We start from the raw sequence: 22,060 nt of genomic DNA on the forward strand, positions 1-22,060 counted from the left end.
GCACTTATGCTATCATGTCACTCTACAGCGTTTAACATGTCAAATAAGAAAGTCTTTCAGTGTTGTCCTCGATACAAAGCTTTTGTAAAGGCACTGCCTGTGAAGTTTCATTTGTTTCCGTCTTTCCCTATTGTTCTAGAAATTTGTGGTATGTACACGGTGAGCATTGCGACTTTTCTTAATCACCCATTACTTGTGGAGAGTAGACTGAAACATGATATGTGATAAAAAACCAAGTAGCTTTCCCATTATACGTACAGTATCGTGGAACACTCACTTTCGGCAGGAATGGTGAGCCAATATTGCCCTTTGATTGTAAGTTATAGTGTGCCTTTCATATTGCTCTAAGGGATATAGTCGACGCTGCGTTTCTTCCCAGTGCTTCACCTGGTTCGCCAATAGATCACACCTTGTCTGAGTCGATGTTAGACTGCTCGTAACCTAGGCCATACTACCAGTTTTCCTTCAGCTAACTTTCTTGAGCGTTCTATTTTGCGTGCGGCTGTCGTTGCCAGTGGTTCCAGGCTACGCAGTGGATGCTGTCCTTGGCTCTAATGTTGTTCGTGATGTTCGTGACGGTTCCGTGGAACGGAGGCAAGCTGCCCAGCGCCCCCGTAAACGCGATCTATGGCGGTTTCCACCGGCTACTCTGGAGTGCGGGTTTGCTCTGGCCATGCTACGCCTGCGCCACAAAACGTGGAGGTGCGTTACAATACTGCACCTCTCCGCATGGAAACTGCAGCATCAATTGCAATGTTACAAACATTCAAGGAAAAACAAGTTCCGGCGGAACACATCTCACGATGAATTTAGACCTTAATGCGATTGGCAGTGAAGCAATGTAGCACACCGTATTGCCGCCACCTAAACGCGTCATGTATGGTGCGTCTACGCAGACGGGGTCCTCTGTCTTGCATCCTTTTGGACACGCTGCGCCACCATATATTACTGAGTGACGAGACTTGGCGGGAAAATGACTAGGGACGTAGGTAGCAACAAAAGTACCGGAAAGCGTGTGAAGTACCTAAGAAAACAAATCGCAATAAAAGAACGCATTTGTTAAAATTTCATAGTTGAGTCAGGCCAAATTAGGAGATTTCTTCCCGGTGGTCGTGTTTCGATGGGGGGGAAATGCGAGAACACCCGCGTGCTTAGATTTCGGCGCATGTTAAAGAACCCCAGACGGTCCAAATTATTCCGGAGTCCCCCATTATGACGTGTTCATTATCAGATTGTGGTTTCGGCACGTGAACCCCCTAATTTAATTAAGTTAGACATTTCTTGCTGGGGTGTGTATTTAGTACGTGCAGCACCCAGGAAATGTGCAAAGACATTTTAATGCGATTGGCGTTCTAATGGTACTTAACGCACTTCGGCAGCCAGAATGTGTATCTAGCTATCTAACTGCCTATCTATGTCTCTCACTATTTTCCCGCCAACCTGGGTCACTGGATAGTCCATAGTCAAACGGGTAGTGCACCAAGCTGCTGGGAGCTATTTCCGAAACTAACCGTTGGATCACTTTGGTTACTGGGTCACTGTGTACCCATGTGCCCGCTCTTCTACGAGTATTGGCGCTGACGTGGGCTACTCTGAACGCGACACTAAGCATGTGGCACTGGGTGAACTTCAATGAACCTTTTGACGGTGACTTGGAGCGCTGAGAATTTGCCACTCGGTTGTGCCACTCGGTCTGTGCTGCTCTTGAGCGAACATCTTTGATACCAACTTGCGTCACTGTGTATGTGTCATTAGGTGTGTGCCGCTCTTCAGTGAGCCTCTTTGACGTTAACGTATGTAACTAGGTGTGTGCCATTGCGTACGTGCCGCCCTATGTTGGCAAAAAAGACCCTTTAAATTTACCCAATGCTCGGCGGAGTGGAACTCGCGCCACATGCGCACTTCACGGCGGCGCGGCCAGGTGGCGCAGCGTGTGCAGTAAGAAGCGCAAGAGGTCAGCTGCATTCATGTTTCGACATCGGCAATACGGTGTTTCGCTTCGTTGCTTCAGTGCTAATCATAACGTCGGCATTCATCTTGAGATGGGTTCTTCCGGATTTTTTCATGTGGTTTTTGCTTTTTATGCTGCCATGCCGTCGACACTGCACAGCTGGAAACGGCAACGTGAAATAGGTCGCGGTTACAAAATGGCTAACTTGTCCTTGTTGGCTTTCAGTTAGGTCTATCGCGTCCTCCATTGTTACATTCAGTGTGTGGGCTGTCAGCGAACGCAGATATTAAGCACGTCCGATATCTTGCTGTGATATATAATTATTATAATTTCGTTTGCAAGGATGAAAACAATCGTAGAAGTAAGACGGAAGAGCTGGCTGGCAACTGCCACCGCAAAGAGCCCAACGCTTCCCTTTTCTTGAAATAAAAAGGCTAAATGCAACAGGAAGCCTAAGTGCGTCGTCTTTAGAACAGAAGAGCTCTGCGAAGCTTGGTTACATAAAGACGCATCACAAGGGGAAATGGGATATCCACCCTAGTAAACTGGAGTTTGTATAAAGTGAAGACCATTGCGAACTCGGCAAAAGCTGCACACTTTAACACGGGAATTATGTCTCGACAAGTGCAGCTAAGTATGTAAGAGGGCAAGCTCACCTCGTTATGTTCACTAAGCTGAATATTATACCATGCCGGAATCAATCACGCTAAAACCATCAATCAATCGATAGCAAGCATGATTCCTCAATCAGCCGGGTCCGACAGCTAAATGCAGAGAAACCTGTGAGAGAACCAGTTCTTAACTATAGCATATGGACCAAAACTGGCTTGGCTTCGTTGGTGACCACTTATGATGAATGTTGATGGCATGATCCTCGATACGTTTGATATGGGGTTATAACTTTGGCCGAGAAGCAAGTTTGTTTCGGCTGAGTAGCTATAAAAAATTTTTTACCTTACATTTTGCTTAAAACGCAGAACCTTTATTGAAAGCTTTCTAGCATTTGAGTGCATGGTAACTATCATATAAACAGTGAATCACTTCCGAACTTCATTATGACAAGTAGCAGAAACCCTGCGCCTGACACGTTAAACTTATCAGTAAAAACTACTGGCCTCGCCGCATGTTGCCTTATGGTTTCTTTTGGTCTCGTAAAAACTATTGCCATAAACAGGAAGAGCCGTTGAAGGGATAAAAAGTGAGAAGACATATAGAAAGAAAGGTAGGGAGGTCAACCAGACACCAATCTAGTTTGCTGTTATACACAGGAGAAAAGAGGTTAAGGAGATAACTAGAAAGTAATATAATGTTTTAATAGAGCGGCTGTATTGTGATAGCATTATGAGATCGTATAGTTTGGTGATTATCTATCGACGTCTGCATGACGTTTTCTCCTGCCTCAAACTCACTTGTCAGTTAGGTCATTATAGCTGCTGTCTAGTGTTGTCTATTTGCTGCTGCTTACGATGGTACAACGTCCCAGTTGGTCAACTGGAACATAATAGCAAAACTACCACTTTTAGTTTGTTGCTATTAAGTCACGACGTGTGTACACCTCTACAGAGTGTTGTGTGGCGAAGAATATTGCGATATCCAGCGTGCCAAGCGCAAGCTGCGAAACTGCTGCCGTTCCTCCTGCCGCACGCGCCTACATCTCACACCAACTCCGCTTGTCCATTCCCGCTCCGTTGCCCTTACCCGTCACTTGCTCTGCCGATGACATACCTCCCTACACTGACGAAGGCCATGCTTCAATGTGCATGATGATATCGCATTAAACCCTTGCAACCCAACCGAAAGAGCCCTGTATACCCCATGCACACCATATTAATTTTATATAGGATCATACTGGTCTTACGTGAAAATCTTTATGTTCCCGCAGACACGTATATGACCATATTAGATTATGGTACGAGGCATATAGTTACTTCTCAGTATTAGAGAACACACATCGCGCACTAGTATCAGGATCAGCCCACTCGTGTCTTATACTGAATGCAGCGCCTCTTGGATAGGCCAAGTTACAAAACTGGACACAACGTCGACGTCGCAGGTGTCAACTGTAAAGTTATATTCATTTAACAGAAGTGAATGAGAGAAAAAGGAAATGGAGTCCTAGTAGTGCCCACAACGGCAGGGGTGCTCGTCACGCCCACAATCGATATCTGAGGATAGTGAATTTCGAAAACTGTGCAGTCGCTGGATTACTTTGGGACTGCACGAGGTGTGAGGTCCAGGTTCTAGAACCTTCATCTCTGGAAATAATCTAGAATCCAATAGGTTTAACACAGACCAAAGCAAGTCGCACTCGACTTTGTAAGAAGACGAAAATACAAAGCGTGTACCAATTGTTACTGCTGACCTAATAATGCGGCTTTCTATAGAATGGGAAATATCTAGCATTCGAGTAAAGCGTAAAACTCAGTAAAACCAACTTTAATGCTTGACACTTAAAGTTTAGACGAAAAGAATAAACAAGAAAATTCCTCGCATTTAGAACAGAGGATAGATGGCTTCCCATGTATATGGCTGTTATCAGTAGCATGTTACACAACGAAATGGAATCGGACCTCTCTGCTCGCCTACACTTACGCCGAAAATCTGCTTGTACCACGTAACCGAACGTATCAAGGAGCCCAAAAAATTTCGCACCCAACAAGCAGACACGCTGTGTCCGAACTCACCGCTAAAAGAAGAAACTCCTCTTTTTCGAAGAGTTAGCAAAGTTTCTTTGAAGGGTGTGATGCATTCACTTCCATTTTTCGTATTTGAATACATTGATGCGGTGATTCTGCTCACAGGATGGTTCAACGGCTTCTTCTCGTGGACAGCGTTCCGGCCCCTGTCAAGGTTGACTTTCTGCATCTACCTTACTCATGTACCCGTGTTCTACATTCGCACAGGAAATATGAGGACCAATTTCGAGCTGAGCGAGTTCTTTCAGGTACACCATTTTTTCAATGCCCATCGTTACAGTGTAAGGCATCCTAAACGTTTTAACTCTTACGCAAGCTATAGCTTACATATTTTTTATCTCAATTTCTTCCATGGTTGATAAATTCAGCCACTTAGTTTTAAATAGCTTGTGTGTGAATGCAGTGACAAGGAAAAAAATGTTTAGCAGTGGTTTGCCTCAGCAGACGTTAGCCCACTTGTGGAAAATAAATTATGGATTTGACGAGAAGTACAGCCAGAAGAAATGAAAGTACATGCTGTAGCTGGGAGCAAACAGTGTAATCTTATAGGTGGCGAATAGGGCTAGTTTATGGCCTACAAGGCGAAGAGGACACAAATCCTACAGCGAATAACAATTTTTATATTTTATGTATAACTCCTGTGCAACTCAGATCATAAACTACTGACATGCCAAATTCTAGTCAAGTCGAATGTTCAGCTGGCTTAATTCAAATATGTCTACTATATCTCTTAGTGGAAGTATAACCTGCCCCTGAAAGCGAGGTGTTTCTTTTACCACGCCATTGTTTAAAAATCTGCTTACAAAATTAAGGCTGCAGAGCTGCACATAAAGTACGCCTTTTGAGCTTTCTTAGTCATGTTTCTTATTACTTTGCACACTCGTGCATCTCGAGTCACATTAGAACTTCACGCGTCCTTATGTTACTTTCGTGCTGACTATACTAAAGTTGGGACGTTCCTTCATATCTTACGTCATTATTTTCATTCATTGCGTAGTGGAAAAGTTTCCGTCACTATATACGATCAAACCTTGTTCATTTACTGCATTTTCAATATTAATAAAGAACTACGCAATCTATGCAAACTTCCTCAGTATCCATAATGAAAAAAAAATAATGCCAACCTAGAATGAACCGCTAAAGGCTCACGAAGATGATCAAACTATGTTTTCAGCAGCCGCTGGAGGCGTCGCAGAGTTCACTTAAATTTGCAGAAGTTTACAAAAAGTGTTGAAGCTTCAGACCCGCCGTAAAGGCGTAGTAGCTATGGCATTGCGCTACTAAGCCTAAGGACGCGGGTTCGAATCCTGGCCGTAGCGGCCGCATTCCGATGAAAGTTGAAAAGCAAGAATCTCGTGTACCGTGCATTTGGTACATATTAGAGAACCCCGGGGGCAATAATTATTGCGGAATCCCTCATTACGGTGTGCCTCATACTGAAGTCATGCTCTTGGCACGAAAAACCCCAGGATTTAATTTTTTTCAAGCTTCAGAATCTCCACCTTATGCCACGGCGCCGACCAAGTCTACCAAGGTTCATTTGAACTTTGTGAATTGCTCTGAAAAGTTTTGCCTTGATGCCTCTATTGTGCTTGCGAGGATTTTTTTGTTATTTGTTGATAGGTTGTTGAACATAACCTGCAGTCCAGTCAAGAGTGCATGTCACCGACGATTATGTTCACACAAGCACCCCGTATGCATTTCCATGGTCTGTTACAACTTTGTTGGTTAATTACCGGCTGCAGAATTTCACCAGGCACATTACAAGGGATTCAACAGTCTGTATATGTACATGCTCTGCTTGCAATGTGAACATTTCGAACAACTGCATCCATTCGGCTGCCTGCGTTGATTCTTTCAAAATAGCCTTGACACGCGCTGAAGAGCTTACGAAACGAGTCACGGACGCAGAAAAGTGTGGACGTGCACTTAACAGCTGACGTTGTCGAAAAGGCTGATCTTGCGTGGCTCTCGTTGGTCTGACATGTATAAAGTAGCTATTTGCGCAATGCCCCATTGACATTACTTAAACAGAGGACGAATACTGAAACCCAATGCGGAATTGAGTTGTCGATGTGCACCGGGTTTGATGAATAAACATAAAAGAGCGAGTGGTAATGTTCTAGCTCACCCAGAGTCACGGTTAACTATGGATGTTCAGTGACATAGAATCCCTATTGAAGAAGAGGCGCGACGAGAATTAATAAAACATAAACTACGTTGATAGCGTAGGCCTTGCCGAGCCTTGCCTTGCAGGCCTTGCCGGGATCTTAGCTGCTGATTGCTTAGCATATATGCTAACCTGCTTTCGCTTAGCTTTCAATCTCTTATACGTGCTATTACTGTCAATAAGTTAACAGTCAAACCTGTTCTCACTTCATTTCGTGCTCGCCGTTTCTTACGGGTAGATTTTTATCACGCGTAAAGAATCCGCGAACTTCACATATAAATCATTGATGATGAGAGTGATGAGATTTTGGCATTCTTTGGCTCTCGGCAGTTGGAATTCCACTCCGACACTAAGGCTCCTAGAGAAAGCATACTTTGTTCAACATCTCCTCTGTCTAGGGCACAGTAGAGCATTGGGCTTCGCTGTGCTTTCGCGTGTTCCACGGCATGCGACGTTGGGTGGAGGTTGTGTATATGCACTGCGAAACGAACCAGCCACTGATACTCGTGTTTTTCGCCTTAAATTTCAATGAAGGCTGTCGCAATTCTCTATTGAAATGGATGTGGACGAGTCTTTGACATGGGAGCACACTATGAGGAGGTGGGCATGCGAGTTGTAGGGAATTACCCGCACAACAATGCATGTTCGCAAGTGAGAGAAGCGTTCAGTCTCAAACAAGCGCTGAGTCCGGTAGATGCTGTGCTTCGGAGTTCGACAACATCACACAGCTCTTTGGACAGCGGTAGTAAAGCAGCAGTGGGGAAATAGAGTCCGTGTGTTAGACGTAACTATAACATCACGTATAGTCTAGGCACAAGCCATCAAGTAATCAGTGCCATCCACCAGCCCTTCAGTCAGAGTAATTGGTATAGCCACAGCCAACTGTCCATAATTTAGCAGTCTGAAAAGCGAGCTGCTTAAAATGAGGTGGGGAACAAGAGAAACAGGAAAAGAGACTTGGCACTCATCATTTTCTCTTCTATCTGGTGCTGTGTTTCGCTCCCTTCCTTACAATGATTCTACAACTTGACCATCAGTGAACTTTTTGGGTAGGGTGTGACTAGAATTATTTAACGTTTTAACCGATACATCTCATCCGCATCTCAATATCAAATACACTTATATACTACGAACGACCAATCCATCTAGGAAGGTCTACAGAGTGGCAGTGAAAGAGTCACAGTGAATCTAATCAGGTGTATTTTGCGCTGTGAAATGTCCTATTTAGACGTTTATTATATTCGTGTTCACAACAAATTTTGAATGCCTAGTTCTACAAGACATGACTTTCGCAAGGATCACGAAGAACAGCTAGATTTATGGAGTCAAACCGGAGTGAACACCAAGCTTCTACTAAGGTGCTAAGGTACTACTTCTACTACTTGCTTGACATGGGACATCTGAGCCTATGCTAAACCTTTAGTTCCATCCCAGTCTCTATCATCTCTTGTATGTGCCGTGATAGCCTTATCGACGAAGTGGTCAGTTTCGTTATTACCATCAGTGTGGAAGTATGACGTTATCCATTGAGCTGCCAAGAATCACATTGTGTAAGCCCCGGGCTAACCGAAAGGCTGCTGAGCAAGCTAAATATTTGCGCACCAGCCTGCTCTAAAGTGTTCTAGAGCTAATCTTGAGTGACTGGTGAGTTGCCCCACCAGCTACTTGATGACTTGACACTTCTCTGAGATGCAATAATGGCTGCAGAATCAGCAAGAAAACTGGAGCTAGCAGGATCTAAAGAGCCGAATTAGTGCAAATAGATGAGAAAAAGAAGGCTGCACCGGTGGCACATGGTTCTCCATTGGAGGAGCAATCACGAAGACTTGTCGACAGTTCGTATACTGAGGATGGAGATGTTCTTAGAGTTCTTAGATGGATGGTCTCATTTCCACTTTTGGCGTTGTTCTCGTCAGTCGACAAGTGAATAATATAAGCTGAGTAGATAGACAAAAGGATTCCTTGGACGCTAAATCCTTGTGTCGACGATATCCAAGAGCTTCAAGCGTCATAATGGGTGCCCTAATCCAGCGCCTTAATAAGCGCTCTCATAAGTTGATGAAAGAAGGCATTGCCCAGAGCAGATTGTGCCCAAATGGGGCGCTTTCAGCAGAGGTACAGCTTAAGCTAAGCCATGCTCCATCTTTGCTATGTGACAAATTGTGCAATGCTTCAATTCTATGTCATGTTGCATGAAATAATCAAGTTCTTGTATTGGTGTTTTGACTGGATACATTCGAAAACAACATAAATAACAACATGAACATAAATAACAGTTTGAGAATATACCGTTGACGAATAAGTTTCCGCTAGGAATCAACGGGTGATTCACATGCTAAAGAGAAGATAATAACGAGTGCTTGGTAATGTGCCTAAAACACGTGCGCCGCTCTTTATTAGCACTCTTATGCATAAGTCATACCATTAGCTCTGCAAGCGACACCCCAACCATAGTATGTGCGTACGAACAAGTTTCCCCTGCCCCTGAAGCTGTGCGACCATAAAGACTAATTCACAAATTACGCATCTTTTAAGCCGTAACTTGAGTGATCCGTAACAGTGAGTGATTTCTGCAACAAATTACCCACACTTGTAAGCATTATAACTACTAATGAGCACAGGTTCGAGCTTGATGGATTACACCTACTATTGTGAGTTTTCTTAAGCGCGACCACTCCCTCTCAGATCGACAAATATAGCCGAGCTACGCCTTTCTGGGAGCCAAGAGAGAAGCTAAATTTAGCTTTTATAGCGTCATGCGTAGTGAGACAACGGCGTCATTTGTGAAAGCGCAGATGCAAGATGGAGTGGAGGCGTCTTTTATCTACACAATGACACGAAAGTAAGGCGCATGGGCAGTATGGTTGCAAATATACAAGCGATATTAGTATTACAAGTTTTCGTAACATTTCGTTACATGCATGTAGTTTTACGTGCGGTGAACATGCACTCTTGAACATCTCAGTACGGGACTGCCAGTTTAAAATATCTTTATGACATGGCCTGTTCTTTCCCCTACACCACCTTTTCAACATTGCAGCTCAGCACCTCTATGGGAATCTACTGCTTCAGCGTTGTGTTCGGCTTAGCGCTGCACTTGTGCGTGGAAGCACCCGTCTCGCACATCCAGAAGTTCCTCTTCGAACGCGACTCTGAGAAGAGCAAGGCGTCTGCTGATGTCAAGCCATCGCCAGTCGAGAACGGGGAACAACGGTCAAAGCTATAAGAACCGCCTAGCTGTATAAGGAAGGGAGTCGTTTTTTATTCCTCTTCAAAACCACTTCAGAAGACATCTGGGCACCCTAATTAGTACTTCAGCTTTAATAACGGATGCTAGCGCATCACTAGGTTAAAGTAAAGCTTCGCTTATATTGTTTCGGTGACGGAAAATTATGAACATGGTGCTTGGCGGACGACACGCATAAATTATTTACTGTGACACTGTACTTTATTACCATCCCTTGTTTGTTTCTCTTCATGTGGCACGTGGACACAATAAAGAACTTTGCATAATCAAAACATCTCTGGACTGCAAAACGCTTCATATGGAGGTCGTAAAACCTTGAGTGTGTTCCAAATCAACATTTTCTAACATAAATGAAAATAATTAAGCTTGCATCCATTTGTGCTGCCTGTACGGGGCCAAAAGCGGCGAGCGCACGAGAGTGAGGTGAGCTATAAAAGAATGCAACTCCACCTGGTAAACACCTCCAAGCAAAGTAACAATCATTACCCCAAGCATGTCATTTGTGTCCATTTCACTAAACTCGGACAAAGCGCTGAGGGTCACTGTCGGCATGAACCGAACAGTTCCGGAAGTTGTTATATGACACACGGGCTTGCGGTTGATCGGTGCCTTCACTGCCGCGCTTCTGGATCTATGGGTGCTGACCACTCACCGCTGTTTTTTTGACAGCTTCGTGAACACCTCCCCAGGATTCATATTCTTAATAGCAGTTCATGCGGTTCGCTACAACAGGCACCGGCCACACTGCAGAATTAGATAAAAGTGTGTGCAAGTTGGTGCGGATTCATATCTATGCCTGAGCAGCACGGTGTAACACAGAAAAAAGAAATACAAATGAAATAGGCAGCGCATGTCTTGTCTATTTCTCTTGTCTCTATTATTCTGTCTGTGGTACATCGCGGTGCCCAGGCACTTCTATGGCGCCGGTCAGTCGAGATAGTGAACAGTACGTTCGTGAACGCGACTGGCCGGTGACGTACGCTTCTTACGGAAAAAAAAGAACTTCTGTATTCTGGAGCCCTATAACGTAAAGCTATCCCAATCTTTTTCCCAATCTCTGCATCTCAGTTTCAGTGCCTACCCAGCGAAGAAACCCGGCCGTCCATCCGTCCGTCCGTCCGTCCGTCCGTCCGTCACGTAAGACGATCGTTTTCAAGGTAGGTCCCGCCGCAGCGAGCGAATTGATCTTCCTGCTGCCTCTCGCTCCAACACGAATTAAGCGCCGAGAACACAGCGCACACGACGCTATCAGCACTCGGCGCAATGTGTCCCCATCGCAGATCGCTTTCAATATGCGGCCCGCGTGGCCACGCCATAAACAACCATCGCCGGTGTACGGTTGGGCACAGTTGATAACGGTTCGGATCGAGAGGAGGCAGCGACAGCGTCATCGACCACGTCTACGTACGAAGTCTGCCAAACATGACACTGTTCAATTACGTCACCTAATACAGCGCGCATCAGCCAGTGCTCATCTTCCACGAACCAACGGCATCATCGAAACGCACCATCATCGAATTTGAAGATAAAGAAGAAACCAAATAAGAGACATTGCACATAATGAATGCTGTGTATATATTCGCTTCATTTACAAAATCCCTCTCACTATTTCATTCCACGTCCACATTATTTTGGAGTTATCTATAACATGAGTGAACATCGTTACTACTCGCCTCTTGATCGTCTCATGCTGGTCTCAGTTAACGTTTCGGTATTGCAATCACGCTTCTCCGTTTCACGATTCCTTCGCGGTGTTTCTCGCAATTATGCCAAACACACCAGCATACGACCACGAAACTGCAGGTGAGTAGTAGATAATGCTTGCGCATAATTTAGATAACTCCCACAGGAGAATCTACATGTATTTTTTATTCCACTCACTTGCAGGTAAATTTACGCAAAAACTGATGCAAGCATTGGGCGGTAAGCAGCAGCGTTGTTTGAAGAGCCCAATCAAACCCTCTTATAGTTTATAGGGGATCGATTTTGTTTGCTTTTAAAGCGAAGAGCATTCCATACATTAAGCGGTTTTTCTTATCTGATTGACTTGACAAGAGGCGAGGAGCACATTGAAGTGGAGAGGGGCGGAGCCAGCCCCTCTCCACTCCACTCCGCCCCACTTCGGTGGGGCGGAGCCAGCCCACAGAAAGTAGAAAGCTAAATGAGGAAGATGGTATCGGCGTCTGCGATTGGTCCGCTTCACCTTAATTAGATTGCGGGGGACGCTAAAAAATCACGGCGGTATGCAACGAAAGGTTAAAAATGTCGTTAAAACGGATACTTAGCGAAGAATAGTTGGCAGAGTGGTGTTTCATGTGCCAATAGGGATCGATAACGTTAAACTGCCACGCAGAAGTTTTATTGTCCGCAAATAAATATATGTTCTGCGGCAGCTTCGAGTAGCCAGTGTCAGAGCGATAGGCGAGCAGCCATCTTCTATTCCTTTCGGAACGGTGCAGAAAAAAAGTTCAGTTTTGTTTGGCATGTTCATGCATCTTTAACGCGTACGCGTCACTTTGATGCAGTGAGTTTTCGCAGTTTTGTGACGTCGCGTGACAGACAGGCGAAGACAGGCAATGGTCAAAAAGTCTTCGAATCAACAATAGTTTTTTTTGTTCTGTCTAATCTTGCTTAATCGCATTAATCGCTTAAGTGCATTCACGGTTTTCATGACGCCGCGTGACGGGCAGGCGAAGGGGACATGGCCCAATTTTTTTTCACCAATCGTTGGGAGCTAAGTGCAAGATTGGAATAGAAACAGATTGGAATAACTTTATGTTATAGCGCCCCTGATTTGCGCACACTAGCTGTACCTTTCGGAACGCTTTATTATTTCAGTGGGACAGGGCAGGATGTTGTACTATCATCGCGAACAGAAAATGCCTGTTGACGCCATTCATATCGTATGTGCTTCGAAACTCACAGTGATGCGGTCTGCGATAGGGACTACAAAAACCAAGCTGAATCCTCATTTTAATATGATCCTAAATGCACAGAAAAGTTCATGTAATCTGCCGAAATAAGCAACCGAGCAACTCGCCCCTTCACTCGGTGCCTTGCAAGCACTTCTTGTGATTGCCATCATGAAGCATGTTGCAAAATGAAACGTATACTTTTACTTAGAGTTTATAATTTTCTTAAAATGTATGTATGCTGTAAATAAGTAATCGCGAGTACTTCTTGTTGGGCCAGTCGGTAAAACATAGCGATACCAGGAGAGGCGTAAGTTAACACGTATACACAGGCCCAGTATGCTTCGTTCATGCATGTGGTAATTTGCGCCCCTCTTTTCATTGAAGTCGCAGACAGCTTTGCGCGTTAAACAGCAGAAAAGTTAAATTATCGCTACAGCATGAGATATTTGTTTACTATGCTGTGACAAAATTATTTTAAATGCATTGTCACACAGCTGATTTGGTAATAGCGTGAATAGTGTGCACAATGCTTCAAGAATTGCTAATGTAAAAGAAGCTCACGATCAAATAAATTTTGGTTTTTGCATTTATTTGACAAGCAATACTTGTTCCGTGACAATCAAAAGTGTTCTTTTGTTTTTTTTATGAGGAAAGTGGATTCATGTGTTTCATGAGAAGGAATTTCGCTGAGTAGTTTCGCTGACGTCCCCAATTGATAAAAAGAAGCCATGAGGTTCGGACACAGAGTTAGGACGATTGAAACTGGGCGAGGAATCCGGAGGCAAACGTATATTCTCTGCAAATGTCTGTTAACAAATCGACAGTGGCAGCTTACCGAGTGGGGTGCCGCTCGAACACCTGACTGGACAAGGAACTAAAGCACAGATCACAGGTAATATTTTTGAACGGCAAAGCTAGGCTTGGTTGGTGGAGCGGGAAAAATATTAAACCTTAATTATTGCAAGCAACGTCAAGTAACACGTACTCTTGAGATGAGGTAGACAATATCTTTTTTTGTCTCTGTCTTTCAACGTCATGAGAGCCGCACCCGAAAAACAAGCAAGTGAGCAAGTGAGTAATTTGTCTGTTCACAAGCAGGGCTAGCCTTAGACTACTGCTCTCATTGTTCTGTCGATATACCTTATATGTTGTGTGCTTGATCGCCCACGAATTTATACCTATAGTCAACGTACACCAGGAACTGCTGAGCGAGTCATGTGATGCCTACCTCTTCAACGGTTTCGTCGCCTCTAGGAAAGTAAGGCACTGAGTGAGTGAATAAACTTGATTTCAGAGACCAAGCTGTTGACGCCCGAAGCTGGGCGGCCACCCTAGTCCACTGAAAAAAAGAAAAGCTTCATGTTCTTCCCATAAATCTTCGTCCGTAAGGGCTTCGATATGACGCTCCTGTTTCTTTTCCACATGGTGCCACCGACATATGTGTTCCTGCTTACAAATCGCCGGTTCAGATACACGTTGATGAACTTCACTAACAAGACCCGCATCACGCGAATTGTGCGGCGAGGTATTGTGGCGCCACCTAGCATGCACTCTAATAATGGCGGCTGTTGGCTCTGAAATTTAGGCGCACACTTGAGCGGCTTTCTTCGCCTGTCTTTTTCTAATTGCTATTAGACATATGTCACACAGGAAGCTTAAGACAACAATGAGTACACTTCAGACAAGCACTAAGTATACTTACCATAGCAAGTAAAGATTTACGCCATTCCACTCCTCGGAGGCGCATATAACAGCACTGGTCTTCACAAACCAGTCTAAATAAACTAAGTACAACTTGCTGTCCCAAGAAAATATCCATGTGAAAACTTTGTAGGTCGATTAAGAGCCGCAGAACACGCGTAGGCATGTGTGCAGTGAACTTAGATTGACCTCACAAGGCAAGATCGATGAACTTCTGTTGTGAATACGGGCCCTGATAGAGCTTCTTATGGCACCTTTGGCGTTAAATAGTTATCGAGCAAAAAAAAAAGGGGGGGGGGCGGTTCAGTCTTGGGGATCGCGAAAAGGTTTTACACACGATACGCATGTGCGTTCGCAGGGGCACCTCGAGTTTGCAGGTATGTGCGAAAACATAATGAAATGGGACCAAAATCACACATATTTTCTTTCGTAAGTGCTCTTTGCCATTGGTCGGCCGCCTTGGCTGACTATCCCCACTCATCCGGCGGATCATTTTATTTCGCTGTTATCGTGGTCGTCGTCGTCATGCTTTTCAAGGCTACCGAATACGGTGATAAATTCCCCACCGACATCATGCGTCTGGACTAAGGTCACAAACGTTTTGTTCGCAAGAGCTGTTTGTCATTGGTAGGCCGTCCGGTTTAATGACATGTTCACATTCACGACCGACAGTTTTAAATTCACAAATCTATTCATATGTGCGAGAAAAGGTAGCGAGAACGTACGCCGGTCACTAGTGACGCGAGCGATATGACAGCAAAGACGTGTAGAAAATGATAAATTGTTCTTCAGACAAAAGAAACAAACAAATGGGCAAATGCTTTGCGAATCTCGCGCAAGAGTTGTGTTTTCTAGTGGGACAAAAATAGCATTATCAACAAGTCATCACATTTGTAAACCAGAGTTCTTAGAGTGGGAGAGAGTTGTTGCTGCAGTTGTGTACTTACTGCAGATTTTAAAAAAATTGGACAAGCGTTATGTCGTGGCTACTTCACCATTCAACAGAGTCAGCTCGTGCATGCAAAGAAGTGGCGTGCGGGATGCTATTCTGCAACAATATGAACTTATTGTTATAGTTCTTAAGCATGGAACGCAGGCTTCATTAGTCGGTGTTTGCCAGTGTTACTTCAGCAGTTTCTTACGGCGATGTTCAACTGTCTCGCACGTTGAAAACAATGATCACAGATTCACAAAGGTCGCACGAGCGATGTTTGTGAAACAAGGCTTTACTTGAGTAACTATTTCTTCGCTAACCTGCGACTGACCCTATTGACCCAGACTAGGTGCCGCGCTCTGTGACGACTTTTATCATTTCCCATTCTTTCCGTTACTTGAGCTATCGCTGAGATCAGCCACTTGGTGGAATGAATGAACTCCTTCGGGTGAACTCCACAGAGCGCTATGGGGATGCAATAAGCACGAGGTGCTCCGGGGTATGTGGAAAAGCGTGATGGTTCTAGGACTTACATTTAGAAATGCGGTTGTTGGCTTCAGGCCAGCTAGGGTTGAATGAGAACTCGATGGCAGCCAAAGGTCAGTGCGGCGCTCATGGTCGCATTGTCGCAAGGTGGCATTGGGCGCTCACGGGAAGACTACAAATGACGTTGTACAAGGTTATATGGGATCTACAAGTTTTGAAGTGAGAGAAACTCAGAGTAAAATTGATTTCGAAGAGCAACTGAGGAATATGGAAGAAAGTAAATGGGTTGCGAGAGTGTTCAGGTACTTGTACAAGAAAAACGCAAAAAAACCTGAGATTTGTCTGCAAATGCATAAGCATTCTTTGGCTCGGCTGCTACTTCACTTTTGCTTACTTGCTTTTCCTAGCCTATGCATATCTACCCATCGCTTTTCCGGTGCCAAAGAAATGAAATCCGTGTATTTAACGGTGTGGCGATGAGTTACCAGGAAGATGCATCGTATCAATTGAGCCGGAACGCCGTCAAAACCGGTTTCACCACAGCTGTTCTTTCCCTTGCTTATTTTCTTTTCTCGTTTTCCTTGCTTTACGACCTTGACGCGGCGACGTCAGCAGTTTTCTTTAACGCCACCAATCACTTATTATTATTATTATTATTATTATTATTATATTCTCACATGTACCAATCAGTTATTCTTATTTTTATACTCAGTAGACCCACAGCAGGCTTTTCTGCACATGCAGCCATAAAGCGGTAAAGCAAGCTTTCAAAGCGAACTGACGAGAACATTTTTCTCTCTGATCAATTTTGTTGTTTTTCAATTGTTTCTTATCGCTTATAAAGCTGCCAATCATCTACATTTATGCTATCATAGCGATTAAATGCTTCAACTTCGCAAATTACGCATTTTTCTGAATATGCAAGGTATTAAATTTTTCACATGACAGACAAATTTTGCTGGGGTACTCGCCAAAGAATGCGAAACATTGCCTCACAGTGAAGGAAGAGAACTAAGAAGCTTACCAGCAAGTATTCGATTGGTATAGCAAGCAACATAGCAACAATGAACGTTAAACGCAAAGTGAGACAGGCTGAGGCAATCTCCTAGATGGCGACAGTGGAAAAGAAACCTGCTATGAGTAACTGCCTAGGAGCTAAAAACAAACTCCGGAAAGAAACACTTTATTATAACTGGAAGGGAAGGTCTTTACTTTTCCAAGCCAGATCAGGATGCCTTAGAATGCGTAATTATAAAGCGAGATACACCAAGAAGAAGAAGCATGTACTTGCTGCGGTAAAGCTAGAGGAACGATGGAACATATTTTGTTAGCATGGAAAGATGTAAACTCAGCAGTCGGTTTAAGCTCCTCTGGTCTTCTTGAAGTCTTTGGATTCAGGGATATAGCAGGGAGAAAGTAAACATGTCCGCAATAGAGATTAGTAAAAGGTTATTTCTGGTTTGCTGGTAGAAAAGTAGGAAGACCACAAGCAACGGAGACGTACTGAAAAGAAATCCGAGGACACCTAAGCCCTTCTTATGAGTTGTCAATGCGAAATCATTAACGTCCAATTGAAAGCCGCTGAGTGATCCTTCGAGTATTGAGCTGCGAGTAGTGTACCTTAGCGGTAAGAAGTGCTGCCCGAGCGAGCAAGCAGCAGCAGCCTGCGGTGCCAACGCCGCATGCCACCGACGTCTTGCACGACGAGACCGAGGAAGCAGCAGAGGCCACCAATGCCGACAGACGCGCGCAGCAGCAAAGGCCAGGGGCGCTGAGAGAGAGAGAGAGATACGGACCGCGTGCCGGCTTCTGAGAGCGAGTCGGTGGCACCCGCACGCCCACGTCACACGACTACCTCGCCGACAAAAACCCCCTTGCCCCTCAAGGCGCGCTGCTGACGTGGCGACGCAGCGCTGCCGTCCACCCTCAATGCAACAGAGTTTCGTCCGCTCTGCTCCGTCGAGGCGCGCTCGTGACATGGCCTCGCAGCCAATGGGAATTTAGAGGCTGTTTCGCTGCTACAGACGTCAGCTTTCTGGCTCAATGGGCGATTTGCCGCTATCGCATCAAAACAAATTTCCATTTATCACCATCATCATCCTCATGATCAGCCTGGTTACGCCCACTGCAGGGCAAATGCCCCTCCCATACTTCTCCAACTACCACGGTCATGTACTAAAAGTGGCCATGTTGTTCCTGCAAACTTCTTAATCTCATCCACCGACCTAACTTTCTGCCGCCCCCTGCTACGCTTCCCTTCCCTTGGAATCCAGTCCGTAACCCTTAATGACCATCGGTTATCTCCCCCCCTCATTAAATGTTCTGCCCATGCCCCCCCCCTTTCTTTTTCTTGATTTCAACTAAGATGTCATGAACTCGCCTTTGTTTCCTCACCCAATCTGCTCTTTTCTTATCCCTTAACGTTACACCCATCATTCTTCTTTCCATAGTTCGTTGCGTCGTCCTCAATTTAAGTATAACCCTTTTCGTAAGCCTACAGGTTTCTGCCCTGTAGGTGAGTACTGGTGAGACACAGCTATTATACACTTTTCTCTTGAGGGATAATGGCAACCTGCTGTTCATGATCTCAGAATGCTGCCAAACGCCCCCCAGCCCATTCTTATTATTCTGATTATTTCAGTCTCATGATCCGGATCCGCGGTGACTACCTGCCCTAAGTAGATGTATTTCCTTACCACTTCAGGTGCTTCGCTACCTATCGTAAACTGCTGTTCTCTTCCGAGACTGTTAAACATTACTTTAGTTTTCTGCACATTAATTTTCAGACCCACCCTTCTGCTTTGCCTCTCCAGGTCAGTGAGCATGCATTGCAGTTGGTCCCCTGAGTTACTAAGCAAGGCAATATCATCAGCGAAGCGCAAGGTACTAAGGTATTCTCCATTAACTCTTATCCCCAATTCTTCTCAGTCCAGGTCTCTGAATACCTCCTGTAAACACTCTGTGAATAACATTGGAGAGATCGTGTCTTCCTGCCTGACGCATTTCTTCATTGGGATTTTGTTGCTTTCTTTATGGAGGAGTACGGTGGCTGTGGAGCCCATATAGATATCTTTCAGTATTTTTACATACGGCTCGTCTACATCCTGATTCCGTAATGCCTCCATGAGTGCTGAAGTTCCCAGTAATGGTTTAGAAAGATTGATGCTTGGAATTCTTTGCGTGTTTGTGTTTATAAAAGAATATAGGTACGACTTTAGGCAAAATAAGAACAAAAGCTTGTTGGCGCAACCCCAAACCCCGTTTCGAAGGGGACGCTCATAGCATCTATCCATGCATCCGGGATAAAACTAAAATAAGGAGGCGGATGTAGAAGATTACGAGGTTAGGGAATAGCAGGGGCTATCATACAAGAGCAGTACTTCAGGTGCGGAAGCGATAAAAAGTCACTATGCATGCACCTTCCAACGCTTGTATCTTACTGAACGTTGGCTCAAGGAACTACTGGCAACACTATATCAGGCGTAAGCACGCGCACTGGCACAGCCGAGCGGGTCAGCAGGCGGAACGAAAACTATGCGCTAGATCGCTGCGAAAAAGACAGCGAGGGCAGGTTGCCAGCATTAACTCACACATAGCCTCCGAGAGTGTCAGCCAGCTGGTGTTTGTCCATCTGTTAATCCCTTTGTGATTGTAGAGGAAGGACTCAAGAAAGAAACACGAGCTCAAGCGCAACCTGAAGAACTACCTGTTGGGCAGAGAATAATATGTCCTGTCCAAGTATTATGATATGTTGAGTGGGGATTGTGCTTCAGAAACAAATGACGTCTCAGTACACTTTGATAGGACGGCATTATCTACAGTGAGCACAAGGCTGCGTGTTGGTACGAAGTACCTCGCTCCAATATTGTTGAGCGCAGTGGACAGTCAAGATTGCGTGTTTTTGCTAAGCACAACAACTGCAGGATGTGCTGTCTATTCACTTATGTCACTTTTGGCATTTTATCTAAATTAGGCTTTTCATAGAGCTTTGTAGCTTCCGACATAATCTGATTTAATTTGCAAAAGAAGCTTAATCTGCTCAAAGTATAAGACAATTAAATTTCAAATCAGAAACGATCAGACGGTGATTAGATTATTTAGACAGAATCGCCGCCAAATGGAGAGTTGCGATTTGGCTGGTTGACACAGCATTTTGGAAACAGAATTAGCAGAGACCAAAAACACAGGAGATAATAAAATGTCACGTAAACAGCGGGGTACACATACACATATACAAAGCCGCGTATGTGCCCCCTTGTTGGGTCCTGTGCTGCTGTGCTCTGCTAATAACTTCAAATGGGGCTTTCTCAATGACTCCGCTTGTTATGATTGTTACAAGAGTTACAAACATTGAGTTGTGCGAGCAACCTGACTGTGTGCAGTAATGAAATATAGTAACCATTTTATGTTGCAAACTTGATAATACCCGCCGTGGTTGCTCAGTGGCTATGGTGTTGGGCTGCTGAGCACGAGGTCGCGGGATCGAATCCCGGCCCCGGCGGCCGCATTTGGATGGAGGCGAAAACACCCGTGTACTTAGATTTAGGTGCACGTTTAAGAACTCCAGGTGGTCAAACTTTCCGGAGTCCGCCACTACGGCGTGCCTCATAATCAGAAAGTGGTTTTGGCACGTAAAACCCCATAATTTAAATTTGATAAGGCTCAATACATTTTTAGTCACCTTTCATCTTGCCACTTGGAGTAGATTCAAGTACATCAACTCTCTAATATTGACTAGTAGGGCGTTGGGAGATACGAGAACCGCTTCCACGAATAACTATAGATAGGGTCCTTCGTTTTCAGGTTTTATATATTTTTAAAGGTTGGTGGTGGGGGGGGGGGGTGTTATATTTAAGGAAAAAAAATTGGGGAGAAATTGAAATTTTTGTTGGCTGGTAGCCCAAACTTCAAAGTTTTCCAGGTAACCTTCAGAAACTATTAATAGAAGCAATCGCCTCCCTTTCAACCCAAACGTTTTGTTTAAACAAGCGAAATTGCTCACAGAAACATAGATTGACAAAGCCAGCTTCTCACAAGGACGAACTTATTATGCAAGTATTCGTATTCGTTGGTCGGCAGTACAAGCACTTTTTAAACGAACCACATAAACAATGACACATGGAGGCGTGCTTGACCATCATTTGCCTAATTCGTTCTCAAACAAATAAAGGAAAAAGGAAACAGCAGCTGCTAGTATACACACGGGCGCATTTCGCAAAAGGTATGATGCTTGTATTTACAAGCCCCTGTCGAAGTACATTATCATTCGTAGTTTTATTGTTTCCCTGTCTATCCTAGACCTGTGAGGGCTTTTAACGTACCTTAGTTGGGAAAACGTCACCTCAACATCGCATCTGCTGTTCGCAATGCAGAGAAACGTCACTACTATACGTTGGCTAGGTTGAGGTAACGTGCGGTAGCGTCCTGCCAGTAGGCCAGCGCATGAGTTCTATTCCCCGGACTTCGTTCTAGCAGGTATTCTTTAAACTCACCGTCGCAAGAACGCACTTCGGGGTGAACTTCGGGAAGAAATCGGACTTAGCCAGATTTTCAGATAACTTATTTGGAGTGCGAAATTAGGAATTAACCACCCGAGAAACGAAGGGCCCTAAGTATAACAGGTACGTAACTAAATATACCTTCGTCGTACATTCTTATAGAAAAAAAAAACAACTTTTATTAAACCTGTAGCATGCTTTGTTTACACATTGTAAAAGAAAACTGTCCTATGTTCGATGAAATACATGCTGCATTCGAGAGTCGTATTCACTATACGCAACAGAATGGTTGGTGACCTGGTCAACAAGGGCGTTGTGTTATCTTTTCTGGCTTATTTTACATAGAATAACAGACAAGCATGAAGAAAGCAGAAATCGAAGCGCCTATTTTCTTTTTTTTTTTACATTTAAGACTACGCTTCCAATAGCATTTTCATGTTTACAACGGCGTGGATGAAAATT

The 22,060-nt window shown here is 44.5% G+C and overlaps 1 protein-coding gene across 1 annotated transcript; it reads left to right on the forward strand.

Annotated features, from left to right (window-relative positions):
* Positions 1-566: 566 nt before the first annotated feature.
* On the forward strand, positions 567-10,043 carry LOC142584761 (nose resistant to fluoxetine protein 6-like). The gene is made up of 3 exons (XM_075695039.1): positions 567-702; positions 4,753-4,895; positions 9,858-10,043. The coding sequence occupies exons 1-3, from the start codon at positions 567-569 to the stop codon at positions 10,041-10,043; spliced, it is 465 nt and encodes a 154-aa protein (XP_075551154.1).
* Positions 10,044-22,060: the final 12,017 nt, after the last annotated feature.

The sequence above is a fragment of the Dermacentor variabilis genome, chromosome 1 (genome assembly GCF_050947875.1).
Source record: "Dermacentor variabilis isolate Ectoservices chromosome 1, ASM5094787v1, whole genome shotgun sequence".
In the NCBI taxonomy this organism is placed as follows: Eukaryota; Metazoa; Arthropoda; class Arachnida; order Ixodida; family Ixodidae; genus Dermacentor; species Dermacentor variabilis.